This window comes from Thamnophis sirtalis, unplaced genomic scaffold (genome assembly GCF_051295495.1).
Source record: "Thamnophis sirtalis isolate CommonGarterSnake01/CBP01778 unplaced genomic scaffold, rThaSir2_p1.2 scaffold_1, whole genome shotgun sequence".
NCBI lineage: Eukaryota > Metazoa > Chordata > Lepidosauria > Squamata > Natricidae > Thamnophis > Thamnophis sirtalis.
In genome coordinates, this window is record NW_028261381.1 from 110021670 (window position 1) to 110037351 (window position 15682).

The 15682-nt window shown below is 32.4% G+C and overlaps 1 protein-coding gene across 4 annotated transcripts in view; it reads left to right on the forward strand.

Annotated features, from left to right (window-relative positions):
* The window catches only part of PCNX1 (pecanex 1), a 92723-nt gene that overhangs the window by 27058 nt on the left and 49983 nt on the right, over nt 1–15682 (forward strand). For 2 of the 4 annotated variants that reach the window (XM_087721710.1, XM_087721714.1), the window contains exons 7-8: nt 5470–5602; nt 14955–15139. The exons of the other annotated variants lie outside the window; for them this stretch is intronic. In XM_087721710.1, coding sequence (XP_087577836.1) covers nt 5470–5602; nt 14955–15139 — 318 coding nt within the window. The remainder of the gene's footprint in view (nt 1–5469; nt 5603–14954; nt 15140–15682) is intronic. 4 annotated transcript variants of the gene reach the window in all.

A 15682-nucleotide genomic window follows, 5' to 3' on the forward strand; every position in this document is an offset into this window, starting at 1 on the left:
GCAAGGGTTCCACAACTGGTCTGGAGATATAAGTAAGATCCAATTCATAGTTTAGAATTTTGTGGTGTGGTTCTTATGACATCAGTTGGACATACACTATATTGCCAAAACTATTTGCTCACCTGCCTTTACTCGCATATGAACTTACTATAAGTGACATCCCGTTCCTAATCCATAGGGTTCAATATGACGTCGGTTCACCCTTTGCAGCTGTAACAGCTTTAACTCTTCTGGGAAGGCTGTCCACAAGGCTTAGGAGTGTGTTTATGGGAATTTTTGACCATTCTTCCAGAAGCGCATTTGTGAGGTCACACACTGATGTTGGATGGGTTTACGTGGCCTACCACTTCGTGGCTGAGTTGCTGTCGTTCCCAAACAATTCCACGTTCTTATAATACAGCTGACAGTTGACTCTGGAACATTTAGGAGCGAGGAAATTTGACGACTGGATTTGTTGCACAAGTGGCATCCTATCACAGTTCCTCACTGGAATTCACTGAGCTCCTGAGAGTGACTCATTCTTTCACAAGTGTTTGTAAAAACAGTATGCATGCCTAGGTACTTGATTTTATACACCTGTGGCCATGGAAGTGATTGGAACACCTGATTCTGATTATTTGGATAGGTGAGTGAATACTTTTGGCAATATAGTGTAATTCATTATAATACAAACATTGATATTTATACGATAGGAAGAATTGCCTTCCCCCACCCTCATGTATCTTTACTATAAAGAAATATATGTTCACTGGGAATATGGTAACAGAGTCAAATGATCTTTTTTCTGTCATTCCAAGAGAAGTATCAATTTTCTTAAATTCAAAATAATTTTCCTTTTGGGTAAATATTGTAGTTTATCTTCTGTCTGTAAAGAACTGATGCCTTATGCACACAGTAATAGTTATATTGGCTTATTTTATATAAACATCTGCCATTCATATCTGCCAAAAGTGAACTTTAGGAATTAATTGCTGCCATTTAAATTTAGGTCAACATGTAACATACAAGTTACTTTATGTTCTTCTGTAACTTGCTGGAGCTGAGTTAGAAATGTGAAACATTGTAGGAGGTTGAATATGAGAAGTATATGCAGCGGTATTCTCAGAAGAAAAGAGATTCAGATTTTATTTCCCCATAGTACTAAGCATAGAAATGCAAATCTCCTATTATCCTGTCAGCTTTAGCAATATTTTTTTCAGAGTAATAATAACTGCTTTGGGTTTATTTAGTTACATTGTTTCCAATACTTGCTCCACTTGTAATGGAAAGATCATATTCTTCATTACTTTCTAAATTGTAAATGTTGTTCTTGGTTCTATTTGAAATATAGATGTCAACTTGTTGGTATATTTAAATTCAAGGGCTGGAAAAAATGTCAAAATGAGTGTATTAATGGATTGAAGAAGAGAAGCAAATATAAGGTATATAAGAAACAATATGATAGCACTATTTTAAAATAATGTAACATTATGAAATTCATTCTTTCCTTGGGTGTAAAAAAATGATTTTCTGGATACAATGCCAGTTTATGTTTATGCTCAACATTGGAAAAAATAAAACCAACTAATGTTTCATTTTTAAATAGGTTTTTTTCTTTGTACCATGTATGTTAACTTGTGCAGTACATAATGAGAAAATGTTTTGCCAGTAATGCTTTTTGAAATCTTGGAGTTCAACTTTCAAAATCTACAATTTTCTCTTTTACCTCTTTATATCTGCCCCCCCCCCTCGGATTTTGTAAAACAACAGATTCACATTAATATCAGATTGCTATTTCCTTTGAAAAAATATTAAGACTGGGAAATAATTCAACAAAGGGCCTTCATGTATAATTTATCTAAATCTGGAACAAAATTCACCTATTTCAATTTTAAAATATTCATAAGATTTAGTTAAGTTCATGAATATGGTTGGAAAAGCCAGGAATTAAGTATGATATAATTGTTATGTCATCTATTTTGAGAAGACATAAAAATTGTTACCTGAGATTATGAATGTATATACACACACATATAAATGCTTGCCAATAAAATGTGATGATCTATTTTGAGAAGAAATACTCTTATCTAAAAGGAACTTATATAATTTATACAAACCTATCCATTATATGTTTCCTGTCCAAAGGAATAAGAAGAAAACAGTAGCAGAATGAGTGTGATAGCCTTGAGTGAGGAACCAAGTAGAGATTAAAAGTGTTTCAGTGCTCAATATGATTTATACTTATTTAATTAATATAATTTGTATGTACTTTTTATTTTTACAGGAAATGTCAAAGCACTTTATGATAAAAACATGTGAAATTCAATAAATTCCTGGGGAAAAAACAAACAAACAAATAAATATTGGTATTTGATATCACCAGGGAAAACTGCCAATCTTGGTAGTGAGTGGAATGCCAAGCTAGATGTATATGACACCAGTTGGTGGTAGAAATGCTTTGTTTCTGAGGCCTGCCTGATCTCAGTATAAGATTCTGTGGTGGGTGGACATCATGAAGTTTTATTTATCCACGTGCAGCTATTCATTTCCTTTTTAACTGAGCTATATTAATGGACAATAAACAGTCTAAAGCATAATTTTTAAGGAGAAAAATAGATATTAAGATGGAAGATTTGAGTGCAAGACTAGTTTAACACATCCAGTGTTTGATCATGTTGATGTTATCCATTCAGTTGTGTCCAACTCCTGGTGATTCTATGGGCCAGATCTCTCCATATCTTCTTCCCATGCACTACATGTTCATCCAATATTTAAATAATAGTATTCAGTGGCAATGCTGTATCTTAATTTTCTGATATAAATATGGTATATGATAAATGACGCTGATGAAAAGTATTACCTATCAATTCTACCACAATAGCTACAGTGATGTAGTGTGAATAAGAATAATGATCAGTTGGTTTTTATTTTTAAAATGAACATACCAGGATTCTGAGCATCTACTGGTTATCCATACTCCATTTTCACATCTGTTCTATTTAAAATGTTTTAGAATGGATGTTGCCTCTCATGCCTAAGTAAATTCTAAATACTGAACAGTAGTGTTATTTCATGTCTAGTCCAGGTGGTTGATGATTAGGATTGGGAGGGTCATACTTGCATAATTTAGGACAATTTGGATAGTTCTCTGGGGTTTTTTATTCCCGTTGTTTTTGTTTGCATCAGTAGCATGTATTTTCCAAAATACAAAGTGTAGTGTCAGTAGCTCTTTTTATTGGTGGGATATTGCCTGCAAACTCTTGTTTCACAAAATGATTAAATGTAATTCCTTCTGGTAGCTTATGTTTAATTGTACACTAAATTTCTGTGAACTTGGTTATATAGTACAAAGTTTAGGCTAAGTCAGAAAATGAGTTTTTAGATGATATATCTATTTTATGAACCATGGAATATGATTTCTAAGAAGTGTCACTCTGGTTGCTTGTAGGAAAAGCCAGCTATGTACAGTGTATGGGAAGTATTTAAACTCTTTAAACTGAAGATGTTTATGTATGGCTTAGAATGATGACAAATTCATGGTTAATCATTTATCCCAAGGTGCAATGGCTTGTTCAACAAACTATTGAGTGCCATTCTGTCTAAATCAAGCTGTGTTTTGCATTTTTTATGAATGTAGGCAGTGTCTAAAAATTCAGTGTAAGCAGAACATGCCTCAGATCCCATTTCTCCGAGCTCATCAACACCCTCAGAGGCTTGTGCTCCCCAGCACTGAAAGCCATTAAGATATAATGATTAAAATATTGGACTGGGATTGGAGGTGACCCAGTTCAGTTCTTCATGCCCTAATCTATTTTTGTTTTAGTTTTGAGGATAAAATTAGTGTGGTGAAAATAAGGTATGTACATTGCCTTGAGCTGTTGCAGAAAAATAGAATAATAAAACTGAATTCTAGAATGTAGATGTCTGTAGTACTCAGTAGTGTCTGAATTAGAAAATTAGTACTGAACTTTGGCTTGGGAACAATTGAACTAATTCTGTATTTTTATTCTCCTCCCATGATTGGGCACAGCCTTCAGTAAAGAAATTGCATTGGTCTGATGAGAGTGGCCTTTGTTTCTGAATGTCACTTCTTTTAAAGTAGAATTCAGTAGCAGTTTCAAAAGTAATCTTTTATTTATTTCAGTTTATACAGCTGTAAATGCTGTTAAAAGTGGAACGTAAGTCTAAGTGCTACTGCTATTGTTAAAATGTGTTTGAGAAGGCAGTTAAATTCTAAAGCCAAAGTATATACAGCTATTCCAATATAATTACATACTAAAAAGTGTGATTCCCCGCTTCTTCTGAATCTGTCAGAATCAGCCAAGAGGAGTCGGATAACTCTGGTTCCAAGGAAGGCAAGAAAGCTATTTTCAGAAACGTCCAAGAGCAACATTTCAAAACCCAGTTACTTGAACTTCCTATTTTTCACTCCTCTCCATAGATCCTCAAGGGATTTCTACAAGTCTCTGTCCTTAAAGAAGATATTTTTAGATTCAGTGTACAATATTTAAATTAATTATTTGAAATACAGTTTTCAAATATATGCCATATATTTCCAGGACAGGCATGCTTGCTAACTAGTTGCTAGAAAACAGTTCTGAAATATTTGGGAAACTTGAAAGAAGAGGCTAGGGATAGAATGTCCTGGGGGGAAAAATCATTCTGTGTAGTTGCTAGAACTTGAAAATGATGGCACATAACAAAAACAAAATAATACTAGGGAGTTCACAGTCTCTTTTGCATATCATAATAACATTTGTTGAGAGGAAAAAGAGCAACTGAGAATTTCTTTTTGCTTCAATTTTGTACTTTTAGACCAGTGGTAGTCAACCTGGTCCCTACCGCCCACTAGTGGGCGTTCCAGCTTTCATGGTGGGTGGTAGGGGTTTGCTGTAACTCTGCTTTATAAATTTTATAAAGTAAAGTTACTTCCCTACTTTATAAATTGCTATTACTGTGGAACTGGTGGGCGGTTAGAAAATTTTAATACTTCCAGAAATACAAAAGTGGGCGGTAGATATAAAAAGGTTGACTACCCCTGTTTTAGATAAACTAAAAGCTAGATTCAAAGAAACACGAAGTTTCAATCAAGGAAGATTTAAGGTTCCCCCTCCCCACACTCCCATTCTTACCCAGCAATTTCAATTTTAGTATAGGATTGTCTATAACTTTTAAAGAAACGATCAACTGTTATTTAATTTAGATTTTTGAGATTAAGATATATTTTCAATGGTGCTTACAACTATTGATTTTGTGGAATCAAATTGTTATTTTTAAAAATTGACTTAAACTCTGTCTGAATCTTTTTAAAAAAAAAACCTTATCTGGATACTTGTTAAGTTGACCATTCCATATTCATAGTTTTTATTTGGCAGTGAACTAAAACAATCAACTGATTTGCAGGAGAAAGAACAATTTGTGGGAATAGCATTGGATGGTGTAAACATTATTGGTCTGAGGTTCAATTTGACTTGGTCTGTCTTGATGCAGCAGCACAAGCCAATGAGGAAGCAGTCACAGTTCGGCGTGAACGCAGCACATTTAGGCGTCAGGCAGTACGGCGCCGTCACAATGCAGGGAGTAACCCTACCCCTCCTTCATTGCTCATCGGCTCTCCCCTCAGGTATGGTATTTGTGTTCCACCGTATCTAACATGCATGCAGCTGATCACTGCTACCAACTCCCAATGGTGTTGTAGGCATGCTTTGTTCTGCCTTTCTCCTTACCCCCACCAATCAAACTCCTTAAGCTGTTACTGCATGCATTTGTGATACTTTTTCAATTGTGCATGTGTACACTATGTTGTTTATTATTTTGTCCATCTTTTCAAAATGATTAGTCTACTGAAAGTCATCTAAGAAGCCAGAATGCTAACAAACTGATCTAAAATTAGCTCTTTCATTTAAGTTTCTATTTTTTCCCCAATGCATTACTATTTTTTCTACAAATATTAAACGTAGAAATTACTTTAAATAATTCATGAGCTATCAGGATGATTAAACCAAGATATATTAAAGTAGTCTAATATTTTTGGAGATATCATCAATATATTTATCTCCCTCTAGCCTTTAAATGTAAACTATATCAGATTTTAAAAATCTTAAAAACATATTTCTGTTTTAAAATCCATTAGCTATTATATTTAATAAGAAATTAAATATTAAATAATAAATCTCAATTGTAGTACAGGTTTCATAAAATATTTTCTGTTGTAAAATCTGAAATAAATATTAGTTGTGATTATGAAGCACTGCTGTAACTTCAATGTTTATCTCACAGTTGTCACAAATTTTCTCTTGTATATGCTACTGAATACATATAAAAGGCAAGTGTCAAGAGAAACAAATTATTGGTGCAGTGTTGGAAAAATATCCAATTCTAAAGCATCACTTGAGGTGCTTCATATATTTATAAATATATCTATTTTTCAACTTGGAAACCAAAATTGTTAGATTTGATGCCAATAGATAACCAAAGCATTCCTCACTTAAGAGTTACTTCTAGACATCCTTTTAAAGTTATTCCTGAGGATTGAGTGGTCCTCTGGAACGTTGTGTGATAGTCTTGCAATGAAATGGGGGAATTAGGAAAATCGAGCAATGCTATTCTATTCTTGTAAAACATAAACTTAGAATTTGGGGGGATTGAAAACTGTATGACAAATTTGTAGATTATGTAGTTGGAACAAGGGGGAATTGGACATGATCAAAACAGAACACTGACATATCTAACAATGTTAAATTTTTCTTATACTCCCTCCACTTCTAGTTGTAAGTTTGTTTCTTTGTATTTTCCTACTTTGTCTACCAAACTTAATTTTAACCAATTATGGAAAATTAGAGGCATCTAAGGAAAGTATAGGAGGTAACTATGTATACAGAATGCTTTGGGAAGACATTACATATGGTTCCAATAGAATAGAAAATATATCTCAAGGTTGAACTATGGAGTCCTTGGTGCTCTCTGAGTTTGGTTGTTTGTTTGCAGACATTTCATTACCTGACTAAGTAGCATCATCAGTATTAGTGAATGTGTAGTTTGCCCCCTGTTTATATTTAGTAAACAGTGTGATGTGGGTATGGTTTTCTTGGTAGTTTCTTGATTAGGGCATTGTTTTCTGCTTAATTGTTTTTCTGATGTTAATTGCTGTTATCTAGTGTTTTTGCTACAAAGAATAGGTTTTGATCTTTTTGTTTCCTTCTTAGCTTTTTTCTTTTCTTTTCTTTCTTGAATGGTATGTAAATTGGTATGTATGTTTTAGTATTTTTGTCTCTGTGTGTCTAGTGATAGCTGATTTGTCTAAATGCCAACTTTCAAGGAATTCCCTAGTGTTGTTGAATTTGGCTTGGTGTAGATTGCTCCCAGTTGAAAATATGATTAATTCTGTCTTGTTAGTTTAATTATGAGATTACATTTTCATCTTGTCTTCTAATTGCTAGTTGATGCATTCTCCTAGTGTTCTGCCCATCTGTCCTTGTTATAGTCCTTATATTATATGTTGTAGATGACTCCTGTTTTTGGAGTCTTTGGGCTAATACGTCTTTTGGTTTACTTAAGATTTTGGGGGGCTTTAATTGGTTTGTGTGCTACGGTGATATTGTACAGATCCAGAACTAGCAAAAGAATATACCACTTTCAGTTTTTATAGCAGAGACTATAATACAATATCTAGAAACTAGCACTCCCACACATACAACTAAAAATATGGATAAGGTACATATACAACACCTTTGTCATAATAAAAAAAGGAACAACTGGAGAAGACACATGAAACAATCAACATCTTCAAAGGAATAAAATTCACAAGGGAAGAAGAAAACAAACACACTATATAGTGTGGATATCGTCATCAGCAGGGGAAATAATGGCAAATTAGAAACACAACTCTATTGAAAAACAACCCACATTAATCATTAACAAAGTAACAACCTAAAATCCCTCAATAGGAGCTGGATAAGCATATTATTCAGATATGTATAAAAACACTGCAGCAATTCACAACTCCAGAAAAAGGAAACCTATCCAATGAAATGTATACTTTTTCAACAGTCCCTGGTTAATTCATCATTGCAGCACAACCTACACATGTGATGAATAACACTGCAATACATAAAAAAATCTCAGAAATAACCAAACAGATTACAACCACATGACATCACCATAACACATAGACCTACTAAATTTCTCCAAATCATTCTAAACCAAAAGGCCCCTTAGTCCAAGAAGAAAAAGTAGGATCTATCTGTAACATACAGTGCAAAGATAACAACTGCTATGTAGGACAGACAGGTAGAAGACTAGCAGAACACATCCATGAACACCTACTAGCAGTAAGAAAATACAGTAAAACTCCTTAATCTCATAAACATGGACAGACTCAATCATGCTTTCACTGGTAAACTATGAGCATCCCAGACCAAGCTAAATCCAGTAAACCTAGGGAATTCCTAGAAACTTTGGCATTCAGATAAATCTGCAATCAATAGAACCTAGAAATAAATCACATTTATATACCATTCTAAAGATACACTAAAAAAACTAAAAAGAAAACAAAAAGATCAGAACTTCAACCAATACCCAGATAAGTGGGGATTAAATGGACACACAATCAAGCAGAAAAAAAAATATGCAAGCAAACAACTAAGTTTAGAGAGCCCCAAGAATTCTACATATGGTTCTTATGCCAAAAGGAGGTTCCATGCAATCATTATTTTTCCTCTGCACTTAAGAATCGTATGAAATGCATCAATTGCCTCATTAAAATCAGTTACGATATTTTAATAAGATACTGAAATAAAACCAATAACATACAATACTAGTATAAATATAAGACTGCACAAAATGTTTTAGAACAGAACTATATAATACAATCCAGAATAAAAAATACACAATTGTGCATTAAATAAGAAATCTTGTCATTTCACAATGTAAAATGAGTATGCAAATATATTTAGCATATGCCTCAATAATCTGAATGAATTTCATGTTCTATAGATGATCTGTATGTTGGCTTATAGTCATTAGTTGAAAAGTATTGATAAATTTCTTCCTTTAAGATTAAATCCTTATTAAATCCTTAATAATTAATAACATTGGAGTAATTTCTTATATGGAAGTAGAGAAAAGAACAACAAACTTATTAGCTTCTAAATCTGTCATTTAATCTTGATTATTCAGAACTGTCTTGAAAGCAATCCAAATTGGACATGACGTTGTAGATAATTTAATGAATATTGATGAAGCATTCCAAAATTATTTTTGTCAATATTAGGAACATTTTTTGTAGTTTTATATTTTAGTATTACAATGCTTAACCTCAACACCTGATGTGCTATAAGAGGAGTAAGAAGAAATGTTTAATTGATTGTCCAGATAGCTCATATTAATGGGTAGCATGACAGTATAATTAAATAAAATGTTCTGGGTATAATTACTGTTAAAATTCTAATGAAAGTAAATGCATTATATTTTTTATTCTAAAGAGTGTAGAACTAACCCTATTTTACATGCTGCTTTGTGCATAAGTGGAATAAAATTATACCATTGTGCCCTCCTTTCAACTATATAATCTTAATATAAAAATTATTTTGATATATTCATCATGGTACAAATAGTACTTGACCTATGACCACAATTGAGCCCAGAATTTATGTTGCTAAATGAGAAATTCGTTAAGTGAGTTTTTCCCCATTTTCTTGCTTCAATTAAGTGAATCACTGCAGTTGTTAAATTAGTAATAAATTAGTAAATTAATAGTTGTTAAGTGAATCTGGCTTTCCCATTGACTTTGCTTGTCAGAAGGTCACAAGGGGGGATCACATGATCTCGGGACACTGTAACTGTCATAGATACAAACTAGTTGTCAAGCATCCAAATGCAAATCGTGACCATGAGGATGGGACATCGATCATAAGTGTGAAAAATGGTTAAAAGTCACTTTTTTTCAGTGCCATTGTAACTTCAAACAGTCACTAAATGAACTATTGTAAGTCTAACCCCGAGCAATAGCAGAAGCATAAGAAAGGAGCCCAGACTGACTTCCCCCCAGTTCATATAGGATAAGGGGACCGGAGAAGAGAATTCAGCCTTTCAATATTCTTTTACTGTAGTCTACATAAATATTGTTCCAGTCAGTTTTTTGAAATCTCTTTCCTGATGTGACCTTGAAGGGATAACTTCAACTTGCTCTGCTTCATATAGACTCATAATTCTAATGGGAATCCATTTATGTGAATAACATTTTCAGTGGTGGGCTATTCCATCACAAAAACAATCTATTGAGTTTTTTTAATATGATAAAGGCACGTATTTGATACAGCTTCTGTATCTTTTAGACCACAGGTGGATAATTAAATAATGGGAGCAATGTTCCATTTTTCACTCTCTGCTATTGCTAATTTTAATTTAGAACTCATATAAAGTTATGCTGCTCTTTTAACAAAAAAAGATCTCATTTGCTGATAATTCTTATCTATTTCTTGCCTATTTCTTGTCATGGCAAGACTTTTTTCTCCAAAAGAAGACTTTTTAGGAATTAGGAAAAGAATTAGGTCATATTTAAATATTGTGTAGTAGTGATGGGTTTTTTTCAAGTGTCTTCATTACTTTAAAGAAGGGAAAAGTCAGCGGATTACATGTGTTAAGTAAGCAACAGGAACAAAATATAAAGCAACCTTTCTAACATTTTCTTCTCACTCCAATTATTTATTGAAGTATTTGATACCTTATTTTTAAACATTCCAAACTTTGTTAAAATATTTCTCAATAATAAACCAATGAACTTCCAAATTCAACTAGGTAGTTGGTCTTTCACTTGAATTTACATCTATTTTTCCTTCTTATCAAAAAATTTAAATTCAGCTGTAAAATGTAGGAGTCGGGAACAATTTCAGTCACAATATTGTCTATAACATAAAATAACTCCCTGGCCTAAAGACATTATCTAGCCAATAGAAGTTCAGCATTCAAAAGTTAATCATTTCTAAGAATAGAGAAGGATTATTATTTTTTCCCTGCACAGAAGCAGAAAAAGACTGCTGAGTGAGAAGGACTTGGCTCAAGAAATGGGATTTAGAAAGGGGTATCATCCTGCGCAGTTCTTGAGGCAAATTTGGATTTCTAGCTTAATGGATAGTATAGATACTACAACCTAAATTTAGATGGGCTTCTAAATATTTTTATCAACTTGGGGAAAAATTGTCTGAGCTCGTTCTACTTTGTCTTCCATACAATTATAACATTCTTTAATTTTTTGTTATAAATTAAAGCTATTTATGAACTCTGTTGTATCTTTATTTGAGGTAGCTGGGCTTTATTGTTTTTTTGCCTTAACCTGTGAAACAGAATAAAAACAATTACAGACAACCCAGAAATAAAGAACCAGAGACACAAGAATCTGAATCTAAAGCATAGCATTTGTCTATCAAGCCAAATACTGTGCATTATCTGGCATTAACTGCTTTAAGTAAAAGATTCTCTAACTTGGTGAATTTTAAAATGTCTAGAGTTCAGCACTAGTTTTTGTGTGGCACCCAAAGCCCACCTTATTTATTTTATATAAATAGGGAAAAAAGAATTGTGGCTATTGCCAAACAATCAAATAACAATGTTTTTATGGACCATGGAAACTAACACTGTTCTTGCTGGCTTGCATGTTGCATGGTGATACTCCTTTTCATGTCCATTGAGAATGCACAGCTACATGATACTTTGTTTGGAAATATTCTTCAACAGGATTTCCTATTCATTATAATTTCTCATATTTTGTTGAATATATTCCTAGGGCTCTTTTAATAAAGTTCATGGCTGAAACTTGTGGAATAGGTGATTTATTAATTTGTAATTTTTGTGCAACAGAATGGAATATCAAAGGCTTGAGAGTAAATGATATTTACTAAAACTGTACAGTAATTCCTGAAGGCTTCTGCTAGCAATGTCACAAACAGACTAAAGGCCATGACTAAGTAGCAGGAAATTTTTTCCAAAGACTATCCATCTTCATTACTGTAAGAGTTATTTCAGTTTGATAAATTTTACTTTTGTGTGAAATGTATTTTTTAAAGCTTGATGTTACAATAGACTATTTTGGTATAAAAATTTTATTTAATCCCCCCATATAAATAAATGCATATATACATTTTTTCTAAAGTTTGGAAAAGGATAATGATAATATCTACACTAATATTAAATAACTTCTTTATTCTTGTATTTGCATGTTTACATATTAATATTATATTGTAAAAAAATTAAAAAATGTAAAATATTTTAAACAAAGGCACTAAATAATTCAATTCTATATGCATCATATGCTCCAAACCACCACATCTGTTTCACAAGCTGTTCAGAGTAAACAAAGTATACTCTTATTTCTTGGTTACGATGTTTAAAACCTTTTTTTCTGGATTTTGACTATGGCATAAGGCTGCAACAAGCAGTCAAGGCCTTTAAAAAATTAAATTACAGTTCTAAAATACGGCTACCCATTCTAATGAATTGGAATGTAACGTGTTACTCAGTTTTAGATCTTTAAAATATATCTTTGATGTTCAGTTATTAATTTATTTTACTGAAATATGATAAGATTCTTCTAATGATTAGGTTAATAATAGAATTACTACAATTTTAGGAATTATACATATTGAACATATGGAATTTTACAGTATGTATTGCATGTGTTCTATAGTATTATAGGTTGACAATTTTGAAATTAAAATTATTTTAATAGTTATTTTTAATGTAAAATCTACTGTAATATTTTCATGGAAAAGATCATTTGAATCTATTTCCCAAATGCAAATTTTATGGAAGAGCCAATTAACACATAAAGAAAGCCAAGCATCCTCTTTCTCATTTCTTTCTGTAAAGAGAGGAAATGTGAAAGAGTTCTTCACACTAATCAGTGAAAAATTTAATTAAAAAATTAAGTCTAAATTGCAGAAAGACTGGTCAGATAATTAGGTATAGGAATCAAGAAGTATATAAATTATGAAAGAAATCAGTAGAATGCATTATATGTAACTCAGGGTTGAATTATGGAGTCCTTGGTGATCTCTGATCTTAGATGTTTTCTTGCAGACTTTTTGCTACTCAGCTAGGTAATATCAATACTGCTAACACTAATGATGTAATTAGTTGGGTAATTAAATCTGTGACACAAATATGTATAAAACTTTTTATGGATCTCTTACACTCATTTAAATATTGCTTCAATTTTGTGAGCAATGTGAATTTATCAAACTTAATCCTTTTTGTTGGAATAATTCTTTTCATCTGAAATGTTATTTGGATAAGGAGTGGAGTTACACAAGGACCTTAAGAAACTAATATTAATAACTAAGCATTAATTTATGGTTATCTGTTAATCATATTTATATACAAATGTAACAAAGGCAACAGTAAAAATATTGGGTTTCTGTCTGGATGGTCTCTTGTGACGAGCCGATAGACAGAGAAAGGAAGCAGTAGACTTCCTCCCATATTTGGGCATACCCGGGGTTGTGACACTAAATACATACCTATTTCCCTGGCCCAGCTGATAAAGGTGGAGGTGGCTTAATGGTTAACACATCTGCCTAATATGTAATACAGCCCAGGTTCGAATCCCAGTAAGGTTATGGCTAGCTGATGAGAGCTAATACTAATATAGTATTATATATAATACTATATATTGTAAAAAATAATGCGTTCTGCAAATAATTGCAGTTTTATTCATATGAAATTAATAAATGAACACAGAATAATGATACTTCAAGGCATTTATATATCAGGGATATATAAATACATATACTGTATCCATTATTAATTTACCAAGAAGTAAGAGTTATTTAATCCAGTAGAATTCAATTCAGTTGTAATATACATAATTTCTGCCTTCTTCTTAAAATGTGCTATACAGATAGGACCCAGTTGAAGAATGAGTTCTGTTCCTAAGTCGAATTTATGTAAACTTGCATAATATTATTATGTAATAAGTAATATTGTACTGGGACCTTCTTAACCTGGGAAGTTGCTGTATTGCAATCATAATATACTAAATATGCTAATATTGCAGTCATAGACTTGAAAGACTGTACATAATCTTATTCAATGTGATTTCTTAGTTACCTATAAGGTAGATTGCTATAGTTCTATGCAATAAAACAAGGATGCATAACTATGATTGTAAGTCACAACTGAAATTAGACTAAAGCATAGGTTATTAGATACCTGCATGCAGAATGGGTCTATTTCACAGTGCTCTAATTTTTCTATATCACAATTTTATTCAGCATTTGGAAAAATTCGACTTTATGTAGTACATATGTATTCATTTGTACAACAAGAATTTTTCTTGTTTTTATCTTTACCACTATGTACATCTCTGAATTTATCTTGGACAGACATTTAAACAAAACACATTTGAGGGGAATGTAGAAAAAAAGGGAAATTGGACATGTACTAATAATTTGTTTTCTTCTATATAAATAGGTAATAAAATGAAATAAATAAAGTGATTTTTAGTGCAACAGATTTATATTATTTTTAAATTAAGTTGAGCAACTGCGTTTATTCCTTATAGTCTTTTCAAAGTTTACTTTAAACTTACATGAAAGAGTAACATTTGCTGTTCGTTAGCACACAAAAAAAGCAAAGTTTACATTTTAAAAACTTACCATATTACATTAGACATTGACATCATGATATAATTGCACTTTCCAATACTGCTTAGAAGAGAACTATATGAAACAGAAAATATTTTGAAGTAATAAACCCAAGTTAGTGTAGAAACTGCTTGGAATGGTTATCCAGCTAATTTTAACTTTTGTTTGTTTGACTCCCTAGATATGTTGTAACAGTGTTGTTCATCAAAGATTGGCTAGTTCATTGTATTGCAGTTTTCTTTTAACCTTAATTCAAAATGCAGTGTTAACTTGGTTTCTAGCTGCTGTTTCTGTGTTCTTCCCTGTAATGTTTCCACCATCCATGTTCTTTCGTAGCCTTCAAGATGTTCAACAAGGGCAGCAGTCCACAGCCAAAGTCAAAGTCCAGTCACGCCCCCATTCCCAGGCAGCAGTGCTCAGCGCTAGCACCTCCTTGCTGGTGAGAAATGGGAGTGTCCAGTTAGAAGCAACACATGACAATGCATCTGCTGTCGGCAGCAGCAGTTTGCACAATGAACTTGGTATGCAGGCCTTACATAACTTAGTGCAATCAAAGTGTTTATTCCATAGATTTGTGGCTTATAATGCATTCTACCTAAACTTGCTTAGTCTTGGCTTTATTTCAGACTGTTGAGGTGTGTTTCTTACAGCAAATTGCTTCTGGTCTCCCTTTTGCAAGACTTCCTATGTTAAATTTAAAAAAAAAATCACTGATTGAAGATACTGAATTAAGTTATATAAAAATCCATCAAAATACCATGTCTCAACTTTTTTGCATTTATTTTAAAGATTTTAATCATGCATGGAACTCTAATAAATCGCTTTTCAGCATTAATATGCAGAATGCAAGTAATAGTATTTCAAACTTTTGTTATTATAATACACTTTTGGTGTTAAATGTTGCCATTGTACATTGTTTATGGTCCTCTTTACAATACTGACACTTGTGATTATTGTTATTTTTTTGCATTGATCCACATTTCTGAATTCTGAACTGGAACTTATATTTGGATATGGAAACTATAAACCTAGAGAAGGCATGATACAACTTGTACTTTAATAAT